General features: G+C 49.1%; 2 protein-coding genes across 2 annotated transcripts in view; one reads left to right on the plus strand and one right to left on the minus strand.

The window, feature by feature from the left end:
• LOC149354017 (uncharacterized) overlaps window positions 1-22,729 on the plus strand; it is a 114,053-nt gene that overhangs the window by 50,433 nt on the left and 40,891 nt on the right. The window lies entirely within an intron of this gene.
• Window positions 150-2,896, minus strand: LOC149354020 (uncharacterized). The gene is made up of 3 exons (XM_089577445.1): window positions 2,677-2,896; window positions 2,323-2,580; window positions 150-2,077 (listed from the first exon to the last, which is right to left on the minus strand). Exons 1-3 carry the CDS (start codon window positions 2,894-2,896, stop codon window positions 1,017-1,019), a joined length of 1,539 nt encoding a protein of 512 aa, XP_089433571.1. The 3' UTR covers window positions 150-1,016.

Below are 22,729 nucleotides of genomic sequence, written 5' to 3' on the forward strand. Positions count from 1 at the left end.
AGGAATAATGTCAATCATGCCCCTTTTCTTTATTGTTGATGATTAACAGGAATATTCATCTTTACCATGCTGCGACTGCAAATGTATGCATTTCAAAGGACAAATGGAGCAGAAACAACACAACATTGACCAAAATTTGAGGGGCAACCACACTGACGGTACAAAACGATGCAAGATACAGTGCCATGGATAGCTTTGTACCTAAATAATCTGCGATTTGCTGATGACATTGCCTTGCTAAGTCACTCAGGAGGTGAACGGTGAGTCTAAAGATTACCATGCAGAAAACCAAAGTAATGTTCAACAGTCTAGCAAGGGAACAGCAGTTCACATTTGGTAGCAAGGTGCTGGAAGTAGTAAGAGAATATGTCTACTCAAGGCAGGTAGTGACTGCTGATCCGGATCATGAGAGGTAAGTAACTAGAAGGGTCAGAATGAGGTGGAGCGCAAATAGCAGGTTCTCTCAGATCAATGGCAGTTTACCAATATCCCTCAAGAGAAAAGCGTACAACAGCTGTATCTTACCGGTACTCACCTATGGGACAGAAAAACGTGGAGGCTAACAAAGAAGGTTCAGCTTAAGCTAAGGACAACGCAGCGAGCCATAGAAAGAAAAATGATAGGTGTAACGCTAAGAGATCGGAAGTAGACGGAGTAGGTGAGGGAACAAATGTGGGTTAATGACATCCTAGTCAAAATCAAGAGGAAGAAGTGGGCTTGGGCAGGGCATGTACTGCGAAGGCAAGATAACCGCTGGTCCTTAAGGGTAATGGAGTCGATTCCAAGAGAACGCAAGGGCAGCAGGGGGCGTCGGAAGGTTTGGTGGGTGCACGCTGGCGAAGGACAGGGATAATTGGAGAGACATGGGAGAGGACTTTGCCCTACAGTGGGCATAGTCAGGTTGATGATGACGATGAAAAGCTAATGCAGCACACTTATTTGAATCCACCCCCTGAGGTGAAATTACTTCTAAAAAAAAAGTTTCTTGGTGGGTCTGAAACCTATAACTTCCATTATCATTCCCCAGCCAAGAAAGGCACCTGGTCTTCATCGCACTGTTTTAGTGATGCTACTATTGAAGGACATAGGTTGGAAAGTGCACAGCAAACGGTAACAATCTTGTCGAGAGGTGTCAAATTATCTCCAGGTCTGCAAACAACATAGTCAATAGGCAGCGTGGCCTTCAGAATAACATACTTATTTCTGATAAGCCCGATAACTCTCTCAACGTGGATTCTCACATTAGCTAGCTTCCTCGTGGTCAGAACGTCTGCTGCAGACAGTTGCTTCTTTCCCTTTGTGAATGCTGGTACATGAAGTTTAGCACAGTAAAACCCGACACTTTCGGACACATTGAACCCTCGGTCTGCAAGCACTACATCACCTGGAAGTAAATTATCTAAAAGTCCACAGTGCTCAGTAATGTGCCTGTCACTACACCGCCCTCCCCAGCCTTCAGAGATGAAGTTGACAATGCCTTGTGGTGCAATGCCAATTAAATATTTTGCCGTATTGCTGCCTTTATACTGAGACCATGTCTCACTTCTTGGCAAATACGAAGATGGTCTCTCTATCTTTATTTCAAAGCAGTCGATTATGACTGCAACATTTTCCCCAAAGGAATCATAAAATGCTTGTGGCATGGTCCGGTGCAGAGCACTTCGTTGCGGCCACAATATTTGTGACTTTAGACGAGAGTAGGCAGAATGCAGCCATTTGTCAAAGATACGTGACACTGTGGCATCCGACACATTAAACCTAAAGGCGAGGTCAGTGATTGGTGAATTCAGTTTCAGCTTCATCATGAATAGCAGGAACTCCTGGAATTTCACCAAACAGTTATTTGCATTGTGTGACACAAACCTCTCAAGAAAATTAAACAGTGCATAGAGAATTGTGAAATTCGCCATGCCAGTGTAGAAGACAACCTTAGCGTCGCTACATCTGAGGCCATCTTCAGTCAACTCCAGCAGCTTGCTTTCATTCCTTGAAGTGTAAAGACGCTCATTGAGTGCCACACATTCCGTCTCCAATGCTTCGATGTCGCTCATTTTAAGGTCAGTCTGGACTGCAATCCCTGCAACAAAATGAATTTCGTTCTGTAGTTTATCATGTGCTGCAAAAAAAAAAAAAATTAACTTGAGATATGGAGTGGGGTGCGGGGAAGCATTGTAGTAGGGCAGGGGGGACAGGAGGCTGGCAAAGAAACAAGAGGGTGCCCACCTGAATGAAAAAAAAAACTCAGTCCCTCCTCCCCTCGCCAATTTCTTTTTTGTTTCGCCGCAACCGGCCTCAAACGCACAAAATAAAAAAGACGCTCACCTGTTTCGCAGTCTTCTTCACCGACGTCGGGCTCCGCTCGCGGCGAGGACGACGGAGAAGCGGCAACGACGTCCGGATTCGTTGCCTCCATTGTACCTGATGCCTCAGCCTGAAGCACAGCTTGAGCCACACGTATCTGGGTCCGTCGTCTTGCCGCGCGAGCGTGGCGTCCGGGATCGCCATGTTTTGCGCTGTAGCCGAGCAAAAGCGTAGGAGCCCAGTCCGGGTCCGTCTCCTCCCACAGTTTTGATGGTCTGCCTACAAATGCATGAGAAATTTGTTTAAAATGAGATGTTCCACCTTGCTTGCACGTCATGCATCTGAATAAACATTGTGCATATGCGACGGGCTTACCTTTTACGAAGTGGGCGCCGCAAACACGTATACCCGTCCTTTCGGTGTTGAGATCAGCGCGTTTTAACCGAGCCAGCCACACATCCCGTCGCTTCGCGCACAAGGCTTTCGTACGGTCCCCCTGATGCTCGATGATCTTTGGGAGACGAAAAAAGTTGGTGTTTGTTGACTTCGCCCAACAAGTGCGGTTGGAGCATCCAACAACAGCGCAGATAACCATCGCGACGCCGTTGGCAGAACACTGTACACGCGACTACCACGGCTACCACGGCTGCTGCGACTGCACCAACATGGCGGAACAGTATCCCAGGGTTCCTAGCTACGACGTCAGTGCAAGCCATGTATTCTGCAGAGAACTTCCACTTGAACCTCCAGGTTTTACCTGTACTTCAGAGTCTACAAAACCTTCCGTAATGTCGCTAACTGACCCACTGCTATCAGTAACTTCACCCTGATCGTTCTCGTCGGCATTTTCCAGCTCTTTCTCGACGGCACTAGCTACTCTCCGTCGCCTCTGTCGGTTGCTGACATCGCTGAATGAGTTCTTGACTCTCTTCATATTGCCAGTGAACAATATTCCTGACCATAACGCGTTAGTACAGAAAAATGAGTGCACGCGATTTCGCGACACCAAAACACCGACGTACCGTAACACGTTAGCACAGAAAAATGTGCCTCCGCTTTGCTACACTGAAGCAATGAAAGTTCCCACCACTGGTACAATGAAGGTGAATAAATATCAGCAAAGGCACTCACCGTTACAGTTATTCGCCGGCACACTTCCACCGCGGACAGACATGATGTCGTTTGGCGGCATAGAGCTATTTTGGCGGGAAACATGGTGGGAAATCACTATTGATGATGTCGATGGTGATTAGACTGACTAGCTAGTGGCTTTTTTTCACTGATCTCCACTCAGTGCTTTTTTCCAGTGGTTTTTTTATGCAAACGTAAAAAGTATATCTTAAAAAAATATGGCACAATTAAGTCTAGGTGCTTACAAAATGCATCGAAGTGACAAAATCTTTTTGTTAAGTCAATTAACTTTTAGAAAAAAAAAAGAACAGGTTTCGGTTTCGAGGGATTGATATGGCTTCCGCGAATTTCTTGACGAGTTTACCAAACAAACCTCCGTTCTCAGTGCAAGAAAGCAGGGTGTGAAGAAAAGTGTCTTTCGCAGTGTGCATGCAACTTGACGGCACAGTATATATATATATACACACACACGCACAATCACGGAGTGCAGGCATGGATTCTAATGTTGTTTACGTGTGTAATGGCGCAACGTTGCTCTGCGATGTTGTTCGAACGATGACAGATGGCATGTTATGCTAACCAACTTCTGATAATGTGACTGCAACATTGGCAGATAGTGTGTTATTTTAACCAACTTATGGACACATTGCTACAACGTTGTAGTATGTTGCACAACATTAGAAAACATTGGCAGTATTGTAGCAACGTTGAGGATACAGTTTGTGCTACTAGGGGGAGTGGGGGAAGAGGAGAGCTTCGCCCCCTGCGATGAGCCCAGTCGTTCCAGCTTCCAGCTCGGCCGCGAGCGCTTGTGTGACGTTCGGACAAGTACTCTTCTCTCCCCCCCCTACACACACACACTTTCACTCAGCTATTCCGTGAGTCGCTGCATGCCCGTCGAATTCCCAAACGCGTCACAGCTCGGCCCTCTTCCTCGATTCCGCGTAGCGGAGGGAACGGAATCCTACCATATCTTCAGTTTCTCTGCCTTCCAAAAGCAAACTAGCCAGCCGCAGTAAACGCCAGGTGCAAAAACAGGCTTGCATTCCATGCGTAGGAGGCGCCAAGGAAACCTTCTCCGGTATTCTCGGAGAGGAGAGGATGCGACAGCGAGCACCCCGACTACCATTTAAACCCCCAAAGTTAGAGGGGGCTTTAACAGCAGCCATCGAACGACCAGAGTCGTTCTAAAGAAAAATTCCAAGGCGCAGTGTCCATAACCTTCTTGAGTGCCTGGCGTAGTACGTTGAGGAAACGAATTTTTTTTCAAAAGGAATGGGTCAGCACAAAGCGGACGCCAGTCAAATGAACTGTGAACGAATGGCCGAGCTTTTTTTTTATTATTTATAGGCATGTCCCCTCGCATTCTGCAGACACGCGGAAATATTTACTGTTTTCTCGGAAAGCTCCCTTCTTAAATCCTATAAAAAAAAGTATCCGTTTTTTTTAAAGCCAAGCTGCAACTTGCCCGCCGTCACACCTTTACGAAGAAACGTGGCATTCTGCAGACGCGCGGAGATGTTTCCTGTTCTCTCAGAACGCTTCCTTCTTTGCACACACACACTTTAGGATCAGTGACCGGGAGGTGATTTTAAAAGCCAAGCTGCAACTTGTCCGCAGCCACACCTGCACGAAGAAAGCGAGAAGGTTTCAAAATGTCTTGGTCCATTCTCGACAAAGGAAGAAGTATACGACTGAGGCAGGGCATTTTTGAGGCAGGTGGTTTTGCACACACCGCTTTGGGGCTTTTCTTTAGATGACGGTCTTTCGGGCAGTGGGGGAGGCGTACGTCCTACAGTGATAGTCATTGTTCGCACTCCTTCCTTTCCCAAAATACCGGCCAAGGTTTCGCTGACGCTTTTACGTATGGAATGCTACGCGTTTTTGCCGATGGCGTATGCTTGGGCGAGGCGTAGAATTGTTTTTGCTGAGTATAATTAGAGGCTGAGCGGTGCAATCCGTAAAGGGTTACAAAAACAAAACATCATGCAGTTCCCCTTTCACAACCGAATCCTTTTCTCTCCCCTTTCTTACGAGTACTTGGTTGGCGAAACCAGAAAGACGTCTGTCGATTTTTTTTTTTTTTTTTTTACGGCAGCGCATGTATGGCTCGACTGCTGGACGCAGGTTCCATCGCGGCCGCGTTTAGATGGAGATGAAATGCAAAAGGCGGCCGCTGCTGTGTGATGACAGTGCACGATAAAGATCCCCAGGCGGTCGAAATTATTCTGAAGCCGTTTACTAAGGCGCCTCTTTCCCTCTTACTTATTTCACGGTGTTATTCATTCCTTCCAACACTGCGCGCCCCAAGTAGCACCGAAGATCTGAATAATATAAAAATTGTTATGTAAGTTGCAGTAACGTTACGTGCATACATAGAAAAATTAATTGTGGAAAGGATTTAAATTGTATTGCTAACTACTTTCCTGAAAAACCGCCAAATTTTTTTGAGATACCTTGCCTCTGACTGCTCACACACAGTAGTGACGCTACATTACAATTACTTAGCTAAAGCAATGTAATTTCCAATGTTCATGCATACGAAGAAGCTCTCACAAGCACTGCAGATTTGTTAAACTATTGCTTCGCATAAGCAACTCAACTGCAAAATTTCGCACCGCTGAAGAGTGTGTTTTGGCCCATAGCCATGATGAATAGCAACTCTGTTGACGCAGATGAATAGCAACTCTGCTGACGCAGATGAGGGCGGCACATGAAAATACGCATTCCAGTAAGAAATCGTAAAACCGCATACTTTCGCTCCTTATCCCGCGGTGAAGTTAATCGTTCTGTGCATGATGTAGATGCGTCTATTTGATTTATGATTATAGTCGTCCGCGTGACCTGTACGGGCGGCAGCAATTTCTTGCTCACACGTCCAGCGAATGGAAAAGAGGGGCTCGTTATGCATACGTGACGGAAGTCAGCAGTTACCGAGGTTAAGGAGCAATAGGGGATGTTTTTTTTTATATATGCATCTTTCACGGCTGGCTGTGCAGTACAACAAACCATGTATGTAATATCGATCGGATATCAGCTAGCTTTTTCGTTGTGGCATGACTCTGTGGATGCTGCTTGGTAATTCGGCTACTTTGTAAACGCAGAATTTTGCGTATATGTCTTTTCCAGAGAGCTCCCATTCTTACGGTCGCTCATCTCAGAGATTCGGTAATTGTGCCTCCATCATATATGCAGCGACCGCCAGTTAATTCAAGGTTGATGTGCTCTACATTTCAGGTAATTCACCCCGCATCCCATGAATAGAATGGCTTCCCCGCATCCATCACCTCCATTAAAAATGAGGACCTGCTATACAGGCGGTTAGCGATTATATACTTGCAGCGCTGCTGCATTCTGCTCGGGATGCGCTTTATTATTTTGACTAACTCCTCTCTGTAATTCTTCAGCCCTGAAAGTAAATAGAAAAGCATTTGGAAATACCTCCAATCTTGCTCTAATCATCCAATTATTAGTTATGTATTTCCAGCAATCAAATTTTCTGTTATTACGTCTTTGATTTTGTCGAAGTCTTGCGGAAGTGCCGTATTTGTACTAACCTAGCAATATCATGAAAATAACACGAGGTGGGAGTCTGACTCCACACGAAAATGAAAGTTTTGCGTGCACAAGGCGTCGTTTTCCACGGCATCAGTTGTTCAGAAATGCGCGCGTCATAATCAAGCGGAGCACAACCCTCCACGCCACCGCGCCGCCTGTTCTTATTCCTGCGTTGCAATGTGATTCGCACGGTCCAGTACTGCGACCGCTAGCCCCCTTTTTCCCTTCTTTACACTCCTCAGTGCTTCTTCACCATTACGCGATAGCATAATAGTCGGTATATAGGTAATAATCGTTCGTTTGAAAAGCCGTCGCCGTGACCTCGGACTGAGGGGAAGGCCTTGGAAACGTGTCGGAAAAATTGTGGGGGCCTTGTATGATGCACATGAGGCAATCTCGTATCACGATTCGTTGTGCTGTTATAAACAGAATGTCAGGAATAAAGCGAGCTGACGCTGGTACGGATGCTCAAAACTGCACGGGCAGAAATTGCCAGCCCCTTCAGGAGTCCTATAGGCGCGTTGCTCAATATGGCCCAGAGATACCTAAAGCCGGCGTCGTTGCTTCGGTGGATGCGGTTGCTGCGACGCGCGTCTCTTCTTTCTTTCTTTCTTTCTTTCTTTCTTTCTTTCTTTCTTTCTTTCTTTCTTTCTTTCTTTCTTTCTTTCTTTCTTTCTTTCTTTCTTTCTTTCTTTCTTTCTTTCTTTCTTTCTTTCTCTCTTTCTTTCTTTCTTTCTTTCTTTCTTTCTTTCTTTCTTTCTTTCTTTCTTTCTTTCTTTCTTTCTTTCTTTCTTTCTTTCTTTCTTTCTTTCTTTCTTTCTTTCTTTCAATATTTCCTCTGACATTTCTTTCAAATCTCTGTCCGCACGCGGCAGCAATTATGGCTCTGTTCGAGTCAGTGAACAGGCCTTTGCGCTTTCCATTTCATTCATCCTTCAGTCGCGACAACACAGGTGTGCCTGCACGAAGCACACGGTCCTCAAGCCGCGATCGGAATAGAACGCTATCGCGTGAACTCTTGGGCGGTGCCTAAGCGTCTTCTAATTTTCTTCTCTCAGTGGCCCGTGATGCCTTCTTTCCACGTTGATAGCCAGCTTTTCGCTGTTTTTTCTTCGTGCCAGGCGCACTTTATCTAACAGCCCCAAGGACTTCAAAAAGTTGGCTTCTGCTTTCAACTTAGACGTATGGTGGCTAAGCCACCTAAAAAAAAAAAGCGCATTGCCACCGACTACTGGCCTTACAGCTCCCCCGTTATGTTTCTGTTGCTCTGAGATGTTTTAGACTGCGCGTGTACCGTACGTCATTGTAAATTTCTCTTCACAATAACTGTTTCTTTAGTAAACATGTCTTTACCAACAAGGGAAACGTTGTACAGTGTATGGAAAGGAAAATGCATGGGATCACAGTTTCACTTTCATATTCCCGTGTTTTTGCTATGTGCGAGTTTACATGGTAGTGTTCTGTACATGCTTGAGGCCAAAACATTCGTTAAAATGAGACAGCTGCTTGGGTTAGCTGTGGTGTATTGTATTACGCGTCGCTTATTGCCCTTTTTTCCTCCAAAGTGTTGACTGAAGTTGCGGCGGATCACAATTGCTGGGTATAGTCTTGCAGGGTTACCTTACCAAAAGAAAAAAGCTAATTCGCAACGTTTGACAAATTCGATACAAACAAAGAACTTAACGGCAATATCGTTAATATTTCACCAAGACATAAACGTTACCTTATACTGCAACGTTCCGCTGATACCTGTGGAAGGGGGGTGCGGCTCAGGCGTCCACCGAAACGGTCAGACAGATATTTGCGCCTTTCCATTCCGATAACCAATTATTATTGATCATGCATGCTACTAAGAAGTGGCGTCGCGTCATGGCCACCTTGTTCCATTTTTGCTGTTTTTAAGCAAGTTATTAATGCGTTTGGCGCTAACACAATCCCGAAAGAGTCAACCGTTCTGTAGTGGTAAATTCTGCTGCCTAATAAAATGTTTAGTTTTCTCCCCTGCAACGTCCACGGCAGAATATGGATGGTTCCTCCGTTACTGGACTGAAGTACGGTCTTCCCCTCCGTGTTTTCTAAAAAAGCAAATGTTCCTTTTTTTCCACGTACTAAGTCTACGTAAAGTTACGGACTTTTTTTACAGTGTAGTGTTTGTAAGGGGTGGGCCCTTCCGGCTTGCCCTATCGACCTCACTGTAAATAGCCAATAAAAGTTTTCGTCCCACAAGCGCTGTCGTCCTACAAGGTTGCCTCGTGCCACGAAGGACGGTGGGGTGGGGTGCGGTGTTTGCCCCCCTCCCCTCCGCGCATTGCTTGGCAATAAATGTTTCCACCACTACCAAGCTGCGTCACGTCTGCGGTGCTTGCATAACTGGCCTGGCAAGAGGTGTTCTACATACCTGACCTTGACGCAATGCTTCAGATTTTAATCTTTGGTTGTCCTGCGAAATTTTGGGCGAAGTGCTTCCTAAACAAGCAGCAGGGCAGCCGCAAAAGTCTTTAATACACCACCTGTATTGGAGCATGTGCTTCGTATTCGTAGTCGCGGCCACCCAGGTTGGGCCTCTCGTGTACGGTGGACGCAGCGGCGCGACTGTGCCGCATGCCACTATACAAAATGTGCGGTGGCTACTATGCCGGCTGCTGTGTAGGGGAGGAGGTGTACTGCGATGAATGCGAGGCCGTTAGTTTCCACGCTTGCCTGGTGTGACGGTAGCACATACCATAGGTCTCTTCGGTTAGGCTCGACTTTGCCCTGTGTGCGGCATAACAGGTTAAAATTTCCGCCAAGCGAGCGACAAAACTGCGCATTACGAACAAAATTCTCTGGCTCCGCTTGGCAGAAGCTGCGAAAGCAGGTTTCCTTTAGTACACGTGAGCCAGTGCTTCGTGGCGTGATGTCAAAGGGAAGGCAGGCATCATGCTGGCCTGGGGGAGTAGTCGCCCATGCTAATGAATGGCAAAATAGGTCTGCAGCACGCAGGGGGTCATTCCTTTGTACAGAGGGTATGCCGCAAAGAACGCTAAATGCGCACGGAGCCATACGGGTGCGACGCTGAAATCTGGTTTCTATATCTTCTGTATGCGGTGGCCCGCTATTCGTGCCGCCGCCGCATTATCCGATTTTTAAGAGGATTTTACTTTTAGCATGGAGCATGCCGCGCCTCGCAGCCGCGCGCGCACTCGGTCCCTGCGCGGCAGGCGGTCGTGATGGTGTAGTGAGTCGAACCACTAGCTGTGCTGGTGTCTGCATTGTAGCGCCGTAGCTAATTGTCACGAAGCCAGGATTTGTGCAAATGTCATTGATAAATTTTTTTCAAAGATTAATTTTTTTTATTATTGAGCTGTGCCTTGTTTCTTGCCTTTTCTGAAGGTTCAAACTGTTGTCGGGCATGATTGCGCACATGGGGGTAAATTTTCATGACGTTTTTTTGAACAAATTTGAGATTGGGCAGCGCAACGTCTGGAGTATTTGGCGTGGAATGAGCCACTACAACACAGCCCCCTTGCTTCCATTGAACTACTACTATCGTTGTAAGCAGGAGTTGTCGACAGAAATGTCACGGTTTTCAATTGGTCGAAATGGTCGGGACGTCACAGTGCGCGAATTTCAAACGGGGCCAATTTCACTTTGGCTAGTACAGTCTGCAGCTCTCTACCCAATCTCAGTGGGAGGCCGCGCTGTTCAGCTCGGACCCGGAGGTTCAACTTCGAGTCGCAGAGCGAGCCGAAGAGGTCGCCGAACGACATCGTCGGTCGACCACCTGGCGTCCGGCCTAGAAGAGGAGCCGACCGCGGGGAGGGGAACATCACCCCAATCCGCGCCTAAGACCTCTTCTTTAATAAAGTTTACCTCCTCCTAATAACCATGCAACCAGTTATAGGGATGGTATAGTGATGCTCCAAGTAAAATAAATAAATCCGAGTAGGAAATTTGTCGAATTGTGCAATCGAACCGGCGTCTCCGGTGTGCGAGACGAGCACGCTAACCACCCCGCCATGCCAGCTCAATGGTTTGGAATGAACAAAGGCGCGTCTAGCTAATACGCCGTCTTCATTCACTCCCATCTTCCTCCCTTCCCTTACGGGGAGGTTCAGGTGTTCACCGAGATATGCGAGACAGATACATGTCCTTTCCTCAAAAACCAATTTACGGACGAGTTCTGTGGACTCCCTGGCAGCGTCTTAACCACACTTGAGTGACCCAAGCAGCAACACCGCGCTTAAGGCTTTCGCCTCACCGCACTTTAGGTCAACAAAACGCCCCCTGAATTTTTGAAGCGAAAGCGTCACTATGGTAGCTAGAGCAGCCTTTGCCATACGACCAGTTTTCACCTTCAAATGACCTTGAGCTTCGAAAGCAAAGGCGCATAACTGGCCCCCTGGGACAGTGGACACCTTAGTCGCGCTTTAAGTTACGAAACTGATGGAGTATGACAGCTTCGGCACTGAAGCCATAGGCCATCGGCGTCCATTGTGCTCATTGGCATTGACAACGTTTTACACACCGATGATTTTAAGGAAAGGAAGTGGGCATAACTGGCTCCCTTGGTCAGTGGACGCCTGAATCGCGCTTATAGGTATGTGGGGTGATGAAAGATGTGGGCTGCATGTGTTAGCGCTGACAACGTTGTGGCAGACACGCGGAACAGCTGCAGTAGGCCGAAGGGTTCATTGGGTGAGCAAACTCGCGATCCACCATTAACTGCCACCTGCCAGGGAAGCATGGAGGAAAAAAAATGGAGGGAGCGTCCTGCGACAGCCTTGAAGCCTAGTCTTAAAGGGATACTGAGGCGGTTTTCGAATCAGCTTACCTTCTAGGGTTTTGAAGTAGTGTCATTGCTGATCACGTCTGTGAAATTATTTTTTCGATTTTGGCTAAAACAGTGGCGCAATCACCAATTAAAAACGCGATGTTCAAATTTCCCGCGCCCCGCGCGAGCGCAGGAGAGGGGAACAGCGGAGAGGGAAACCTCGTCCATGTCGGCCAGCGTGACGTCATGTTGAGGAGCCGGGGATGCTTCGGCGCACCCGAGCGCGCTTTCAGCGCGCGTAGTTTCTCGTGCTGCATGCGTTGTTCTTCGTACTGCGTGCGTTGCGACGTACAAAACGTGTCAGCCGATCTTGAGAATCACATTCAACAGGTACTACTCTGCGTTCGTGTACACGAACAACTACGGCCGCGACTGTGTCGTCTTCCACTGTTTTCCGCAATACCACAAGCTCGCAGCACAACCGCTCGCTGCTGTGACGAAGAATTCAAGCCGACTAAAGCAAGCTTACTCTGCTCGAAACACTTTCGTAAGAGCGGCTACAGGCAGAGCTTGTCCTAGTGTGATCTCTGGAGATTTCTGTCGAAAAGGCGCGGCTGAACCATGACACAGTTCCATCGATTTCCTCGTGCATAAGAGGCGTGTCACCATTCCGAAGAAGCGCCTCTTTTAAAAGTAGAAACATGCTCACTTAGCCCCTGAAGAAACCTTATAGAGGCTTAAGCATGTGTCGCTCTCCTCAGCTTAGGTGCGGCCAGACCACCTGAGACGTGCTCAGCAAGGCTCGGTTAGTGATTTTATACTCGGTTCCACATGTCCAAGCAAGCAAGCAAGCAAGCAAGCAAGCAAGCAAGCAAGCAAGCAAGCAAGCAAGCAAGCAAGCAAGCAAGCAAGCAAGCAAGCAAGCAAGCAAGCAAGCAAGCAAGCAAGCAAGCAAGCAAGCAAGCAAGCAAGCAAGCAAGCAAGCAAGCAAGCAAGCAAGCAAGCAAGCAAGCAAGCAAGCAAGCAAGCAAGCAAGCAAGCAAGCAAGCAAGCAAGCAAGCAAGCAAGCAAGCAAGCAAGCAAGCAAGCAAGCAAGCAAGCAAGCAAGCAAGCAAGCAAGCAAGCAAGCAAGCAAGCAAGCAAGCAAGCAAGCAAGCAAGCAAGCAAGCAAGCAAGCAAGCAAGCAAGCAAGCAAGCAAGCAAGCAAGCAAGCAAGCAAGCAAGCAAGCAAGCAAGCAAGCAAGCAAGCAAGCAAGCAAGCAAGCAAGCAAGCAAGCAAGCAAGCAAGCAAGCAAGCAAGCAAGCAAGCAAGCAAGCAAGCAAGCAAGCAAGCAAGCAAGCAAGCAAGCAAGCAAGCAAGCAAGCAAGCAAGCAAGCAAGCAAGCAAGCAAGCAAGCAAGCAAGCAAGCAAGCAAGCAAGCAAGCAAGCAAGCAAGCAAGCAAGCAAGCAAGCAAGCAAGCAAGCAAGCAAGCAAGCAAGCAAGCAAGCAAGCAAGCAAGCAAGCAAGCAAGCAAGCAAGCAAGCAAGCAAGCAAGCAAGCAAGCAAGCAAGCAAGCAAGCAAGCAAGCAAGCAAGCAAGCAAGCAAGCAAGCAAGCAAGCAAGCAAGCAAGCAAGCAAGCAAGCAAGCAAGCAAGCAAGCAAGCAAGCAAGCAAGCAAGCAAGCAAGCAAGCAAGCAAGCAAGCAAGCAAGCAAGCAAGCAAGCAAGCAAGCAAGCAAGCAAGCAAGCAAGCAAGCAAGCAAGCAAGCAAGCAAGCAAGCAAGCAAGCAAGCAAGCAAGCAAGCAAGCAAGCAAGCAAGCAAGCAAGCAAGCAAGCAAGCAAGCAAGCAAGCAAGCAAGCAAGCAAGCAAGCAAGCAAGCAAGCAAGCAAGCAAGCAAGCAAGCAAGCAAGCAAGCAAGCAAGCAAGCAAGCAAGCAAGCAAGCAAGCAAGCAAGCAAGCAAGCAAGCAAGCAAGCAAGCAAGCAAGCAAGCAAGCAAGCAAGCAAGCAAGCAAGCAAGCAAGCAAGCAAGCAAGCAAGCAAGCAAGCAAGCAAGCAAGCAAGCAAGCAAGCAAGCAAGCAAGCAAGCAAGCAAGCAAGCAAGCAAGCAAGCAAGCAAGCAAGCAAGCAAGCAAGCAAGCAAGCAAGCAAGCAAGCAAGCAAGCAAGCAAGCAAGCAAGCAAGCAAGCAAGCAAGCAAGCAAGCAAGCAAGCAAGCAAGCAAGCAAGCAAGCAAGCAAGCAAGCAAGCAAGCAAGCAAGCAAGCAAGCAAGCAAGCAAGCAAGCAAGCAAGCAAGCAAGCAAGCAAGCAAGCAAGCAAGCAAGCAAGCAAGCAAGCAAGCAAGCAAGCAAGCAAGCAAGCAAGCAAGCAAGCAAGCAAGCAAGCAAGCAAGCAAGCAAGCAAGCAAGCAAGCAAGCAAGCAAGCAAGCAAGCAAGCAAGCAAGCAAGCAAGCAAGCAAGCAAGCAAGCAAGCAAGCAAGCAAGCAAGCAAGCAAGCAAGCAAGCAAGCAAGCAAGCAAGCAAGCAAGCAAGCAAGCAAGCAAGCAAGCAAGCAAGCAAGCAAGCAAGCAAGCAAGCAAGCAAGCAAGCAAGCAAGCAAGCAAGCAAGCAAGCAAGCAAGCAAGCAAGCAAGCAAGCAAGCAAGCAAGCAAGCAAGCAAGCAAGCAAGCAAGCAAGCAAGCAAGCAAGCAAGCAAGCAAGCAAGCAAGCAAGCAAGCAAGCAAGCAAGCAAGCAAGCAAGCAAGCAAGCAAGCAAGCAAGCAAGCAAGCAAGCAAGCAAGCAAGCAAGCAAGCAAGCAAGCAAGCAAGCAAGCAAGCAAGCAAGCAAGCAAGCAAGCAAGCAAGCAAGCAAGCAAGCAAGCAAGCAAGCAAGCAAGCAAGCAAGCAAGCAAGCAAGCAAGCAAGCAAGCAAGCAAGCAAGCAAGCAAGCAAGCAAGCAAGCAAGCAAGCAAGCAAGCAAGCAAGCAAGCAAAACACAATATAGCTAGATAGCAAGCATCGAAGCTCTTCATATGCGGCATCTCGTTTAATCCTAGCTAAGCAATTAATATGAAAGCGTTCGACGTTGATTTCGGATGCAAATTTATGAGAGAAATGAATGCCAACCGAGTTTTTGCAAAAAAACACCGCAACCTTACTCGGTTTCTTCGTCAAGTTGTGGCAGCGGGCGAGTTGCAGCTAGCTTGGCTTTTAAACACACATATAGTTGGCAACTACTTCACTGAACCTAAACTGCAAATCTAGGAAGGGCAAACGTTTCCGAGGCAGCGATTAATATTTTCTGGCATCTGCTGAACGCGCCAGGAGTGAAGCGTATTTGTGCGCGTATTTGGCTTGGTTTCCAGCGCACCATGATTGCGTCACTATCTTGTGGTCACATGCCTCGCAGTGCTTGGCCACTGCGCTTCGCTAATTTTGACACCAACTTTGTGCTCCTTCATCGTTCACTTGAAATACTTTCTTGCCCCAACCTGCAACGCCGGGTACTGAGAACAGGATTTACACAGTGCTTTGGGCCTTTTCTTTAGGATGACGCTCTTCCGGGCGAGCCAGAAGGCGTCCGGTGGTGGTAATTGACTTGAGTATTGTTCGCACCCCTTCCTTTCCGAGAATACGAGCCGATGTTGTGCTGGCACCTTTTACGCATGGTCTGTATCGCGTCTTTGGCGCTGGCGTATGCTTGTGCTAGGCGTAGAATTTTTTGCTTGTGTCTTTTTTGGTTTCAGGCGATACGTGGAATGAGCAAACTGTAGTATCCTTTACTTCGGTGGTCAGTAAAAAAAAATAGTCGCCGTATTCGCTTTTACAACGACACGGAAAGCTGCGATCTGCCCTCAACGCAGCGCCGGATCCGCATCGGCAGCTTCTCCAGTCCTCAAAGTGACGTCACGACCTCTCTTGACCAATCACGGGCGGCGGCGCGCCGCGCGGCGTGCCCCGCGGCACAGGCCGCATATTTCGGCTAAAAAAGGCAATTCGCGCTTGTTTTTGCCTTATTTGGATGCAATATTCCAGAATACAGCATGAAAAACTATAGGATGCCACTGCCAGCCCGATTTTCACAAAAAGTGCTTCAGTCTCTGTTGTGTCCCCTTATTGCTTTTGTGTGTGTGCGCCCCCGCATCCTCCTCCTAACGACCACTCGCATCCTCCTCCTAACGACCACTCGCATCCTCCTCCTAACGACCACTTGCCCCTCTTCGCACGCTGTCGCCAGATGCCCCCCCATGGTGCGCCCCCGCATCCTCCTCCTGTTTTGGGAAGCCACTCCCTCCCGTGGACGCTTCTCCGCTCCCTCCTTTCTTCGGGCGGCCAGTTCGGCTCCTGCCTCGGTCGACGCTGGTCGCACCCTCATCGGCTTTAAATAAACGAAGTCTTAAAGTACCGTGTGCGTCTTTCGCTGCATTCAACACAGCGACCGGACACGACAGTGGCGACGAGAAAGTGGATTCGACCCGCGCTACGCAACGCTATTGACAAGCCATGGCTACGCGAGGGTTTCCCAATCAGATACCAGAGTTCAACGGCTCATCGTGGTCATCGTGGGTTGGACGCCTTCAGTTCTACTTTGAAGCTAACAACATCACAGACCCAGCCTTGAAGAGGGCCAACCTGCTGACGCTGTGCGGGGAGCAGACCTACGATACTGTCTGCGCCCTTATTCAGCCAAGCACACCAGCGGCAGTGTCTTACGACGACATCGTAAAAGCGCTGCAAAAGCACTACGACCCAAGGCCATCCGAGGTCTACAGCCGGGCTCGCTTCCAACGACGAGATCAACTGGGAGGAGAAACTGTGAGCGCCTACGTAGCCGCGCTCAAGAAGCTCGCTGCCGACTGCAATTTTGGAACGCTGTCGACAACAGCTACCGGGCAGGAGGGAGACGCAGCTTCTTCTGCTAACACCACCATGCTTCCCTTGGACGTGATGTTACGCGACAGATTTGTGTGCGGACTGAGTGACGAGTCACTGCAGCAGCGCCTGTTCGCTGAGAAGGACCTCACATTCAGCAAAGCTTACGACATCGCCGTTCGAGCGGAGAGCGCCGGTCACCAGCAGAGAGGGATTCGCCGGAACACCGAGCCGGTACACCAGACAAGCAACCAGGTGCGCAAGCCTTCTGTTGTTGTAAAATCGGTCAAAAAGGCACAACGCTGCTGGCGGTGTGACGACCAACACAACCCCCAGGGATGTCGATTCCAGTCAGCCACGTGTAATTTTTGCCACAAGCGAGGGCATATCGAAAGAGCATGCATTACGAAACGGAGACTTGCCAAGATAAAGTCACCTTCCCAGCCTAATCACAGCGTCAACGCCTCAGAGAATACGCCGCTATCTGATCTCCATGGAGCAACATCAGCAACACCATCTGTGTTGTACGACCTGAACACCATGAATCTCGGCACGCGACCGAAGATTTTTACAGAAGTAAGCGTACATCACCAGCTGATTAAGTTCGAGGTGGACTCCGGCGCAGCCTGTACTCTGATCAGTGAGGACACGTTCCGAACTTCATGGCCATCTGACGCACCCGCCCTGCAACAAGACGACACGCACCTGCGAACGTGGTCAGGACAGAATCTGCCACTATTGGGCTCTGCCAACGTGCAGGTTAACTACAACGGCCAAACCCATACGCTACCTCTGCTTGTTGTGAAGGGCACAGGATCAAGCCTTCTAGGGAGAAATTGGTTTTCTCCACTAGGCGTGATGATATGCGGCATACACCAGACGCCGAGCCAGAACATGGTTGAGCAACTGCAAGAGAAATACGAAAGAGTATTCTCGGAAGAGATTCCAGGAAACGAAGGGCCCCCGGTCACACTGGAGTTGTTGGACAACGCGCAACCCAAATTTCTGAAGGCCAGGCCGGTGCCGTTTGCTCTCCGAGATTCAGTTGAAAAAGAGTTGGACAAACTGGAGCAGCAAGGTGTCATCGAGCCGACGCAGCATTCAGAATGGGCCACACCACTTGTCGTAGTTCGCAAGAAGAACGGAACCATACGCCTCTGCGGAGACTACCGGAGCACCGTCAATCTTGCGACTAAAGCGTCCTCTTACCCGCTACCGACACCTGAAGAAGTATTCAGTGTACTACGTGGCGCAAGAGTCTTCAGCACATTGGACCTCACCCAGGCGTATCAGCAGCTGAAGGTGAGCGAGTCAACTGCTGAATTATTGGCAATTAACACACTGAAAGGCTTGTACAAAGTCAAGCGACTGCCTTTTGGCGTAGCTGCAGCCCCGGCCATATTTCAAAAATTCATGGAGACAGTGCTTCAGGGCATCCCAGGAGTTTGTGTCTACCTTGACGATGTCATCATCAGTGGCACTTCCACTGAAGAGCATGCAGTGCGCCTAGAGCTCGTTCTCGAAAGGCTAGCAAACGCTAATTTGTGCATAAGCAAATCGAAGTGCTGTTTTGCGGTGCCAGAGGTGCAATTTCTGGGACACCGAATTGATGCGGAAGGCATTCACCCTACCGAGGACAAAGTGCGAGCGATCACAGAAGCACGAGCTCCAACAAACAAGCAGGAGCTACAGGCTTTTCTCGGACTCTTGACGTTCTACGACCGGTTCTTGGAACAAAGAGCTACCGTGGCCAACGACTTATACCAACTCCTTCGGAAAGATGTGACATGGACATGGTCGCCACGCCATCAGCAGTCATTCGATGCCCTGAAAGACCTGATTCGAAGATGTACAGTCCTCCGCCACTACGACGAAAGGAAGCCTCTGCTTTTGGCTTGCGACGCATCACCGTACGGAGTCGGCGCGGTTCTATCGCAAACTGACGAGCAAGGAAGGGAAGCTCCCATCGCCTTCGCCTCACGTACGTTGTCGCAAGCAGAACGCAACTACGCGCAACTTGACAAAGAAGGGCTAGCCATCGTCTACGCGGCGACACATTTTCACCAGTACATTGCCGGCCGGAAGGTGACCTTTATAACCGATCACCGACCGCTATTGGGCATTCTGGGACCACAAAGGCCTATGCCACCAACTTTGTCTCCGCGAATGACACGTTGGTGCATCAAACTCTCAGCGTACGACTACGCTCTGGTCTACCGCAATGGGAGTAAACATCAAAACGCCGATGCGCTAAGCCGTCTGCCACTAGACGCAACTGTTGACGAACCATTTCCACCAGGAGACGTTCTGATGTTCGAAGCACTGCCAGAACCTCCGCTTACAGCAGGCACAGTTGCAGCATCTACGCAGAAGTGCGCAGCTCTCCGGCTAGTTTACACAGCTGTTCAACAAGGCAACGTGCATAAACTCAAAGGGGACAACTTCGACGCTTACCGCAGGCGAGCTACAGAGTTGAGCACCCATCGCGGCTGCATCATATTTGGGTCCCCAGTTGTGATGCCGAGAGAACTACGCGCACAAGCTATGTCTCTCATCCACGCCGGACATCGGGGCATCGTTGCAATGAAAAAGTGTGCCAGAAGCTACATGTGGTGGCCTGGCATTGACAACGACATCGAAACAGTGGTGCGAGAATGCAAGCCTTGCCAGAGCAGCCGGAGCGCCCCGCCGAAAGCTCCTGTCCCAGAATGGGAAAAGCCAGACACACCATGGCGCACACTGCACATTGATTTTGCAGGACCAATTGAGGGCTGCACTTTCCTTGTGGTCGTAGATGCCTACACAAAGTGGCTTGAGATAAGGCAAATGGGACAGACGACTTCGGCAGCAGTCATTGACAACCTCCGATCACTATTTGCAACGTTCGGCCTGCCGCGCAAGGTAGTGTCGGACAACGGAACACCGTTTGTGTCTGCGGAGATCCTCAAGTTTTATCGCGACAACGGGATCTCATCAGTTACATCGGCCCCCTACCACCCAGCGACAAACGGACAAGCCGAGCGCTACGTAGCCGAGCTAAAACGCGCCCTTGAAAGAGATCAGACAGGCTCGCTGCAGCGCCGCCTTGCGCGCTTTCTCTTCAAGCAGCACACGACGGTTCAGAGCACAACAGGCGAGACCCCCTCGAAAATGATGTTCGAGCGTGAAATGCGAACCCAGCTCACAGCCATCCTCCCCGAGCCAAAGGCAGAGACGTTCCGGGAAGAAAAAGCAATTCCGCGCTGCGGCACGCTTAATGAGGGGCAGCGCGTCCTCGCCCGACAGTTTCTGAAAAAGCCACGCTGGGAGGAAGCTACAATTGTCAGACGCATAGGCCTGCGCTCTTGGCTCGTCAACATACATGGCACAGTAGCACGCCGACATCTCAACCAGCTGCGTAGATTTACGACGCCGTCTGAGAGCTGTCCGCCAGCGGAGAGAACACGTGCACCATCTTCCCACATAGCCTGGCACCTCTTCCCGGAAGAAGAGACTTCGCCCAGGACAGACCTAGGAGACACAGCGAACAACAGCCAGCCTACAAGTGTTTCTCCCCCGAGCGCACAAAGCCAGCGCGCCTCCACGCGTGAGCGCCGTCCCCCTGCACGATACCAGGCAACTTTCTAAGGGGGGAAGGAAGTGTTGTGTCCCCTTATTGCTTTTGTGTGTGTGCGCCCCCGCATCCTCCTCCTAACGACCACTCGCATCCTCCTCCTAACGACCACTCGCATCCTCCTCCTAACGACCACTTGCCCCTCGTCGCACGCTGTCGCCAGATGCCCCCCCATGGTGCGCCCCCGCATCCTCCTCCTGTTTTGGGAAGCCACTCCCTCCCGTGGACGCTTCTCCGCTCCCTCCTTTCTTCGGGCGGCCAGTTCGGCTCCTGCCTCGGTCGACGCTGGTCGCACCCTCATCGGCTTTAAATAAACGAAGTCTTAAAGTACCGTGTGCGTCTTTCGCTGCATTCAACACAGCGACCGGACACGACAGTCTCCCTTTAAGTCACGCCGCAGGTGCGCACTGCGCACCTGTGGCGTGACCAAAGTAGATATACCATGGTAGCGAAGGCTCCATAGACGCCCATTGGTCCAAAAAATGGCGGCTCATGGGGCACCCCAGCGCCCCTATTTTGGGGGGCAACCTACGTATGAGTAACGTTAATGACGTCACGCATACGTATGCTTTTGGCGCGAATTATAAAGTGGCCTTTTTTTAGAACCCCCATTTTCGAACCGGTATTTCCTGAAGAGCGAAACAAAACTGCGCGAAGACGACGGGACAAAAGAAAGGCACGAATACACACATACAAAGCGCAGACTTCCAACTGACTTTATTTTGTAAAAGCAGGGTGTTTATAAAGGCAATCACAGCAAACTAGGATACAAGCAGAAGCAACGTGCGAACGGCAATGACAGGGTAAACAAGACCACGTGTGAATTACGACGCATGAAAAGTTCGGATGTGTCCATCTAAGAACTTGATTTCCTGACATGAAAGAGATAAAGGAGGGGCGCTAACACACTTATCACCCCTTTTAGAAATGAAATAGGCCTCGATGACTTCTCTTTCGGTTTTTGTTTTGTCCTTTGAAAGGAACTTAGTTTTTTCCAGGTAAGGAGAACAGTTTTTAGTGTCGCAGCTCTTACAGTGCAAGGGTAGATTGCTTGACTGCCCGCTACGTGCGATTGTGTCCGAGAGAGACAGTTGGCAACGTTCGGTTAGCTCCTTCCTAAAACGCCACCTCGACCAAGTTTTGGGTCGTGATCCGTTCCTCATCCGCAGCTCCAAGGACCTTGTGCTGGCTCTGGAACAGGGAATTCCCTCCGCTTACACAGCTATTTCCGTTGTACAAGATCTTTTCTATTCAGTACCGCATGAGGGGTTGTACACTGCTGTGAGGGATTGCATTCAAGAGCATGGTTAATTAGTTTTTCGCAATATGGCTGGCATCAGTACCGATCATTTTTTAGAGCTTTTACAGTTTTACCTGAGTTCCACAGCCACTTTTTACGACGGACGATTTTATGTTCAAAAGTCCGGAATTTGCATTGGGTCTTCGGTTGCTCCAGTGCTGTGTGACATTTTTATGGCTTTTTTAGACAGACGCTTAGAAAAAGAGCTTTTAAACCACCCTGTATCACGTGTGTTTCGTTATGTCGATGACCTTCTAGTGATTCTAGACAATTCTTCTAACTATGACCTTGACAGTGCTGTCACTAACATTCTTAACGCCGTCTCCTCTGAGGGGCAAGGCTTACTTTTTACTCATGAACTGACAAGGGACAACCGCATACAGTTTTTAGACTTAAATCTGCACTTCACTGATGCCCACGTTTGCTGGTCGTATAGCCCAAGGACGAACAAGAGTCTACTACCCTATAAAAGCGCTCATTCTAAGCTAGTCAAACGTGGCATCATCATGTCTGCATGCCTCTCTGCCCTGCAGAAATCCTGTACCCACATCATGTCATCCAGTTTTCACTGTCAAGTTGAGTGCCTTCTTTCCGCTGGCTATCCCCGTCATCTACTTCTTGGCACCTGCGAAAGCCTGCTTCAAAGGCTAAAATCTACACATGTAAAAGATAAAGGATGTTCGGATACCAAGCCACCATTTGTCATGCCGTATTTTCATTGCCTTTCCCATAACATCAAGAAGGTAGCAGAAAGGTATGGGATACGCGTTGTTTTTTCGGCTCCCTGCAAGCTGAAAAAAGTGTGCCCTCTACTGGCTGGAACAAGAAAAGAACCCACCACTTGCAAGAAGAACCACCGGAACAAGTTTACAAAATGTGTTTCCGAAGTTGTTTATGAAATACCTTTGTCATGCGGTCGTTCCTACATAGGCCAGACTGGCCGTTGTTTTAATGAACGCGCTTTAGAGCACGGGCGATCCCTTAGCAGTGTCACCGGCAGCAATCTACCCTTGCACTGTAAGAGCTGCGACACTAAAAACTGTTCTCCTTACCTGGAAAAAACTAAGTTCCTTTCAAAGGACAAAACAAAAACCGAAAGAGAAGTCATCGAGGCCTATTTCATTTCTAAAAGGGGTGATAAGTGTGTTAGCGCCCCTTCTTTATCTCTTTCATGTCAGGAAATCAAGTTCTTAGATGGACACATCCGAACTTTTCATGCGTCGTAATTCACACGTGGTCTTG

Source organism: Amblyomma mixtum, chromosome 3 (genome assembly GCF_055824585.1).
Source record: "Amblyomma mixtum isolate Tamu chromosome 3, ASM5582458v1, whole genome shotgun sequence".
NCBI classification, from domain to species: domain Eukaryota; kingdom Metazoa; phylum Arthropoda; class Arachnida; order Ixodida; family Ixodidae; genus Amblyomma; species Amblyomma mixtum.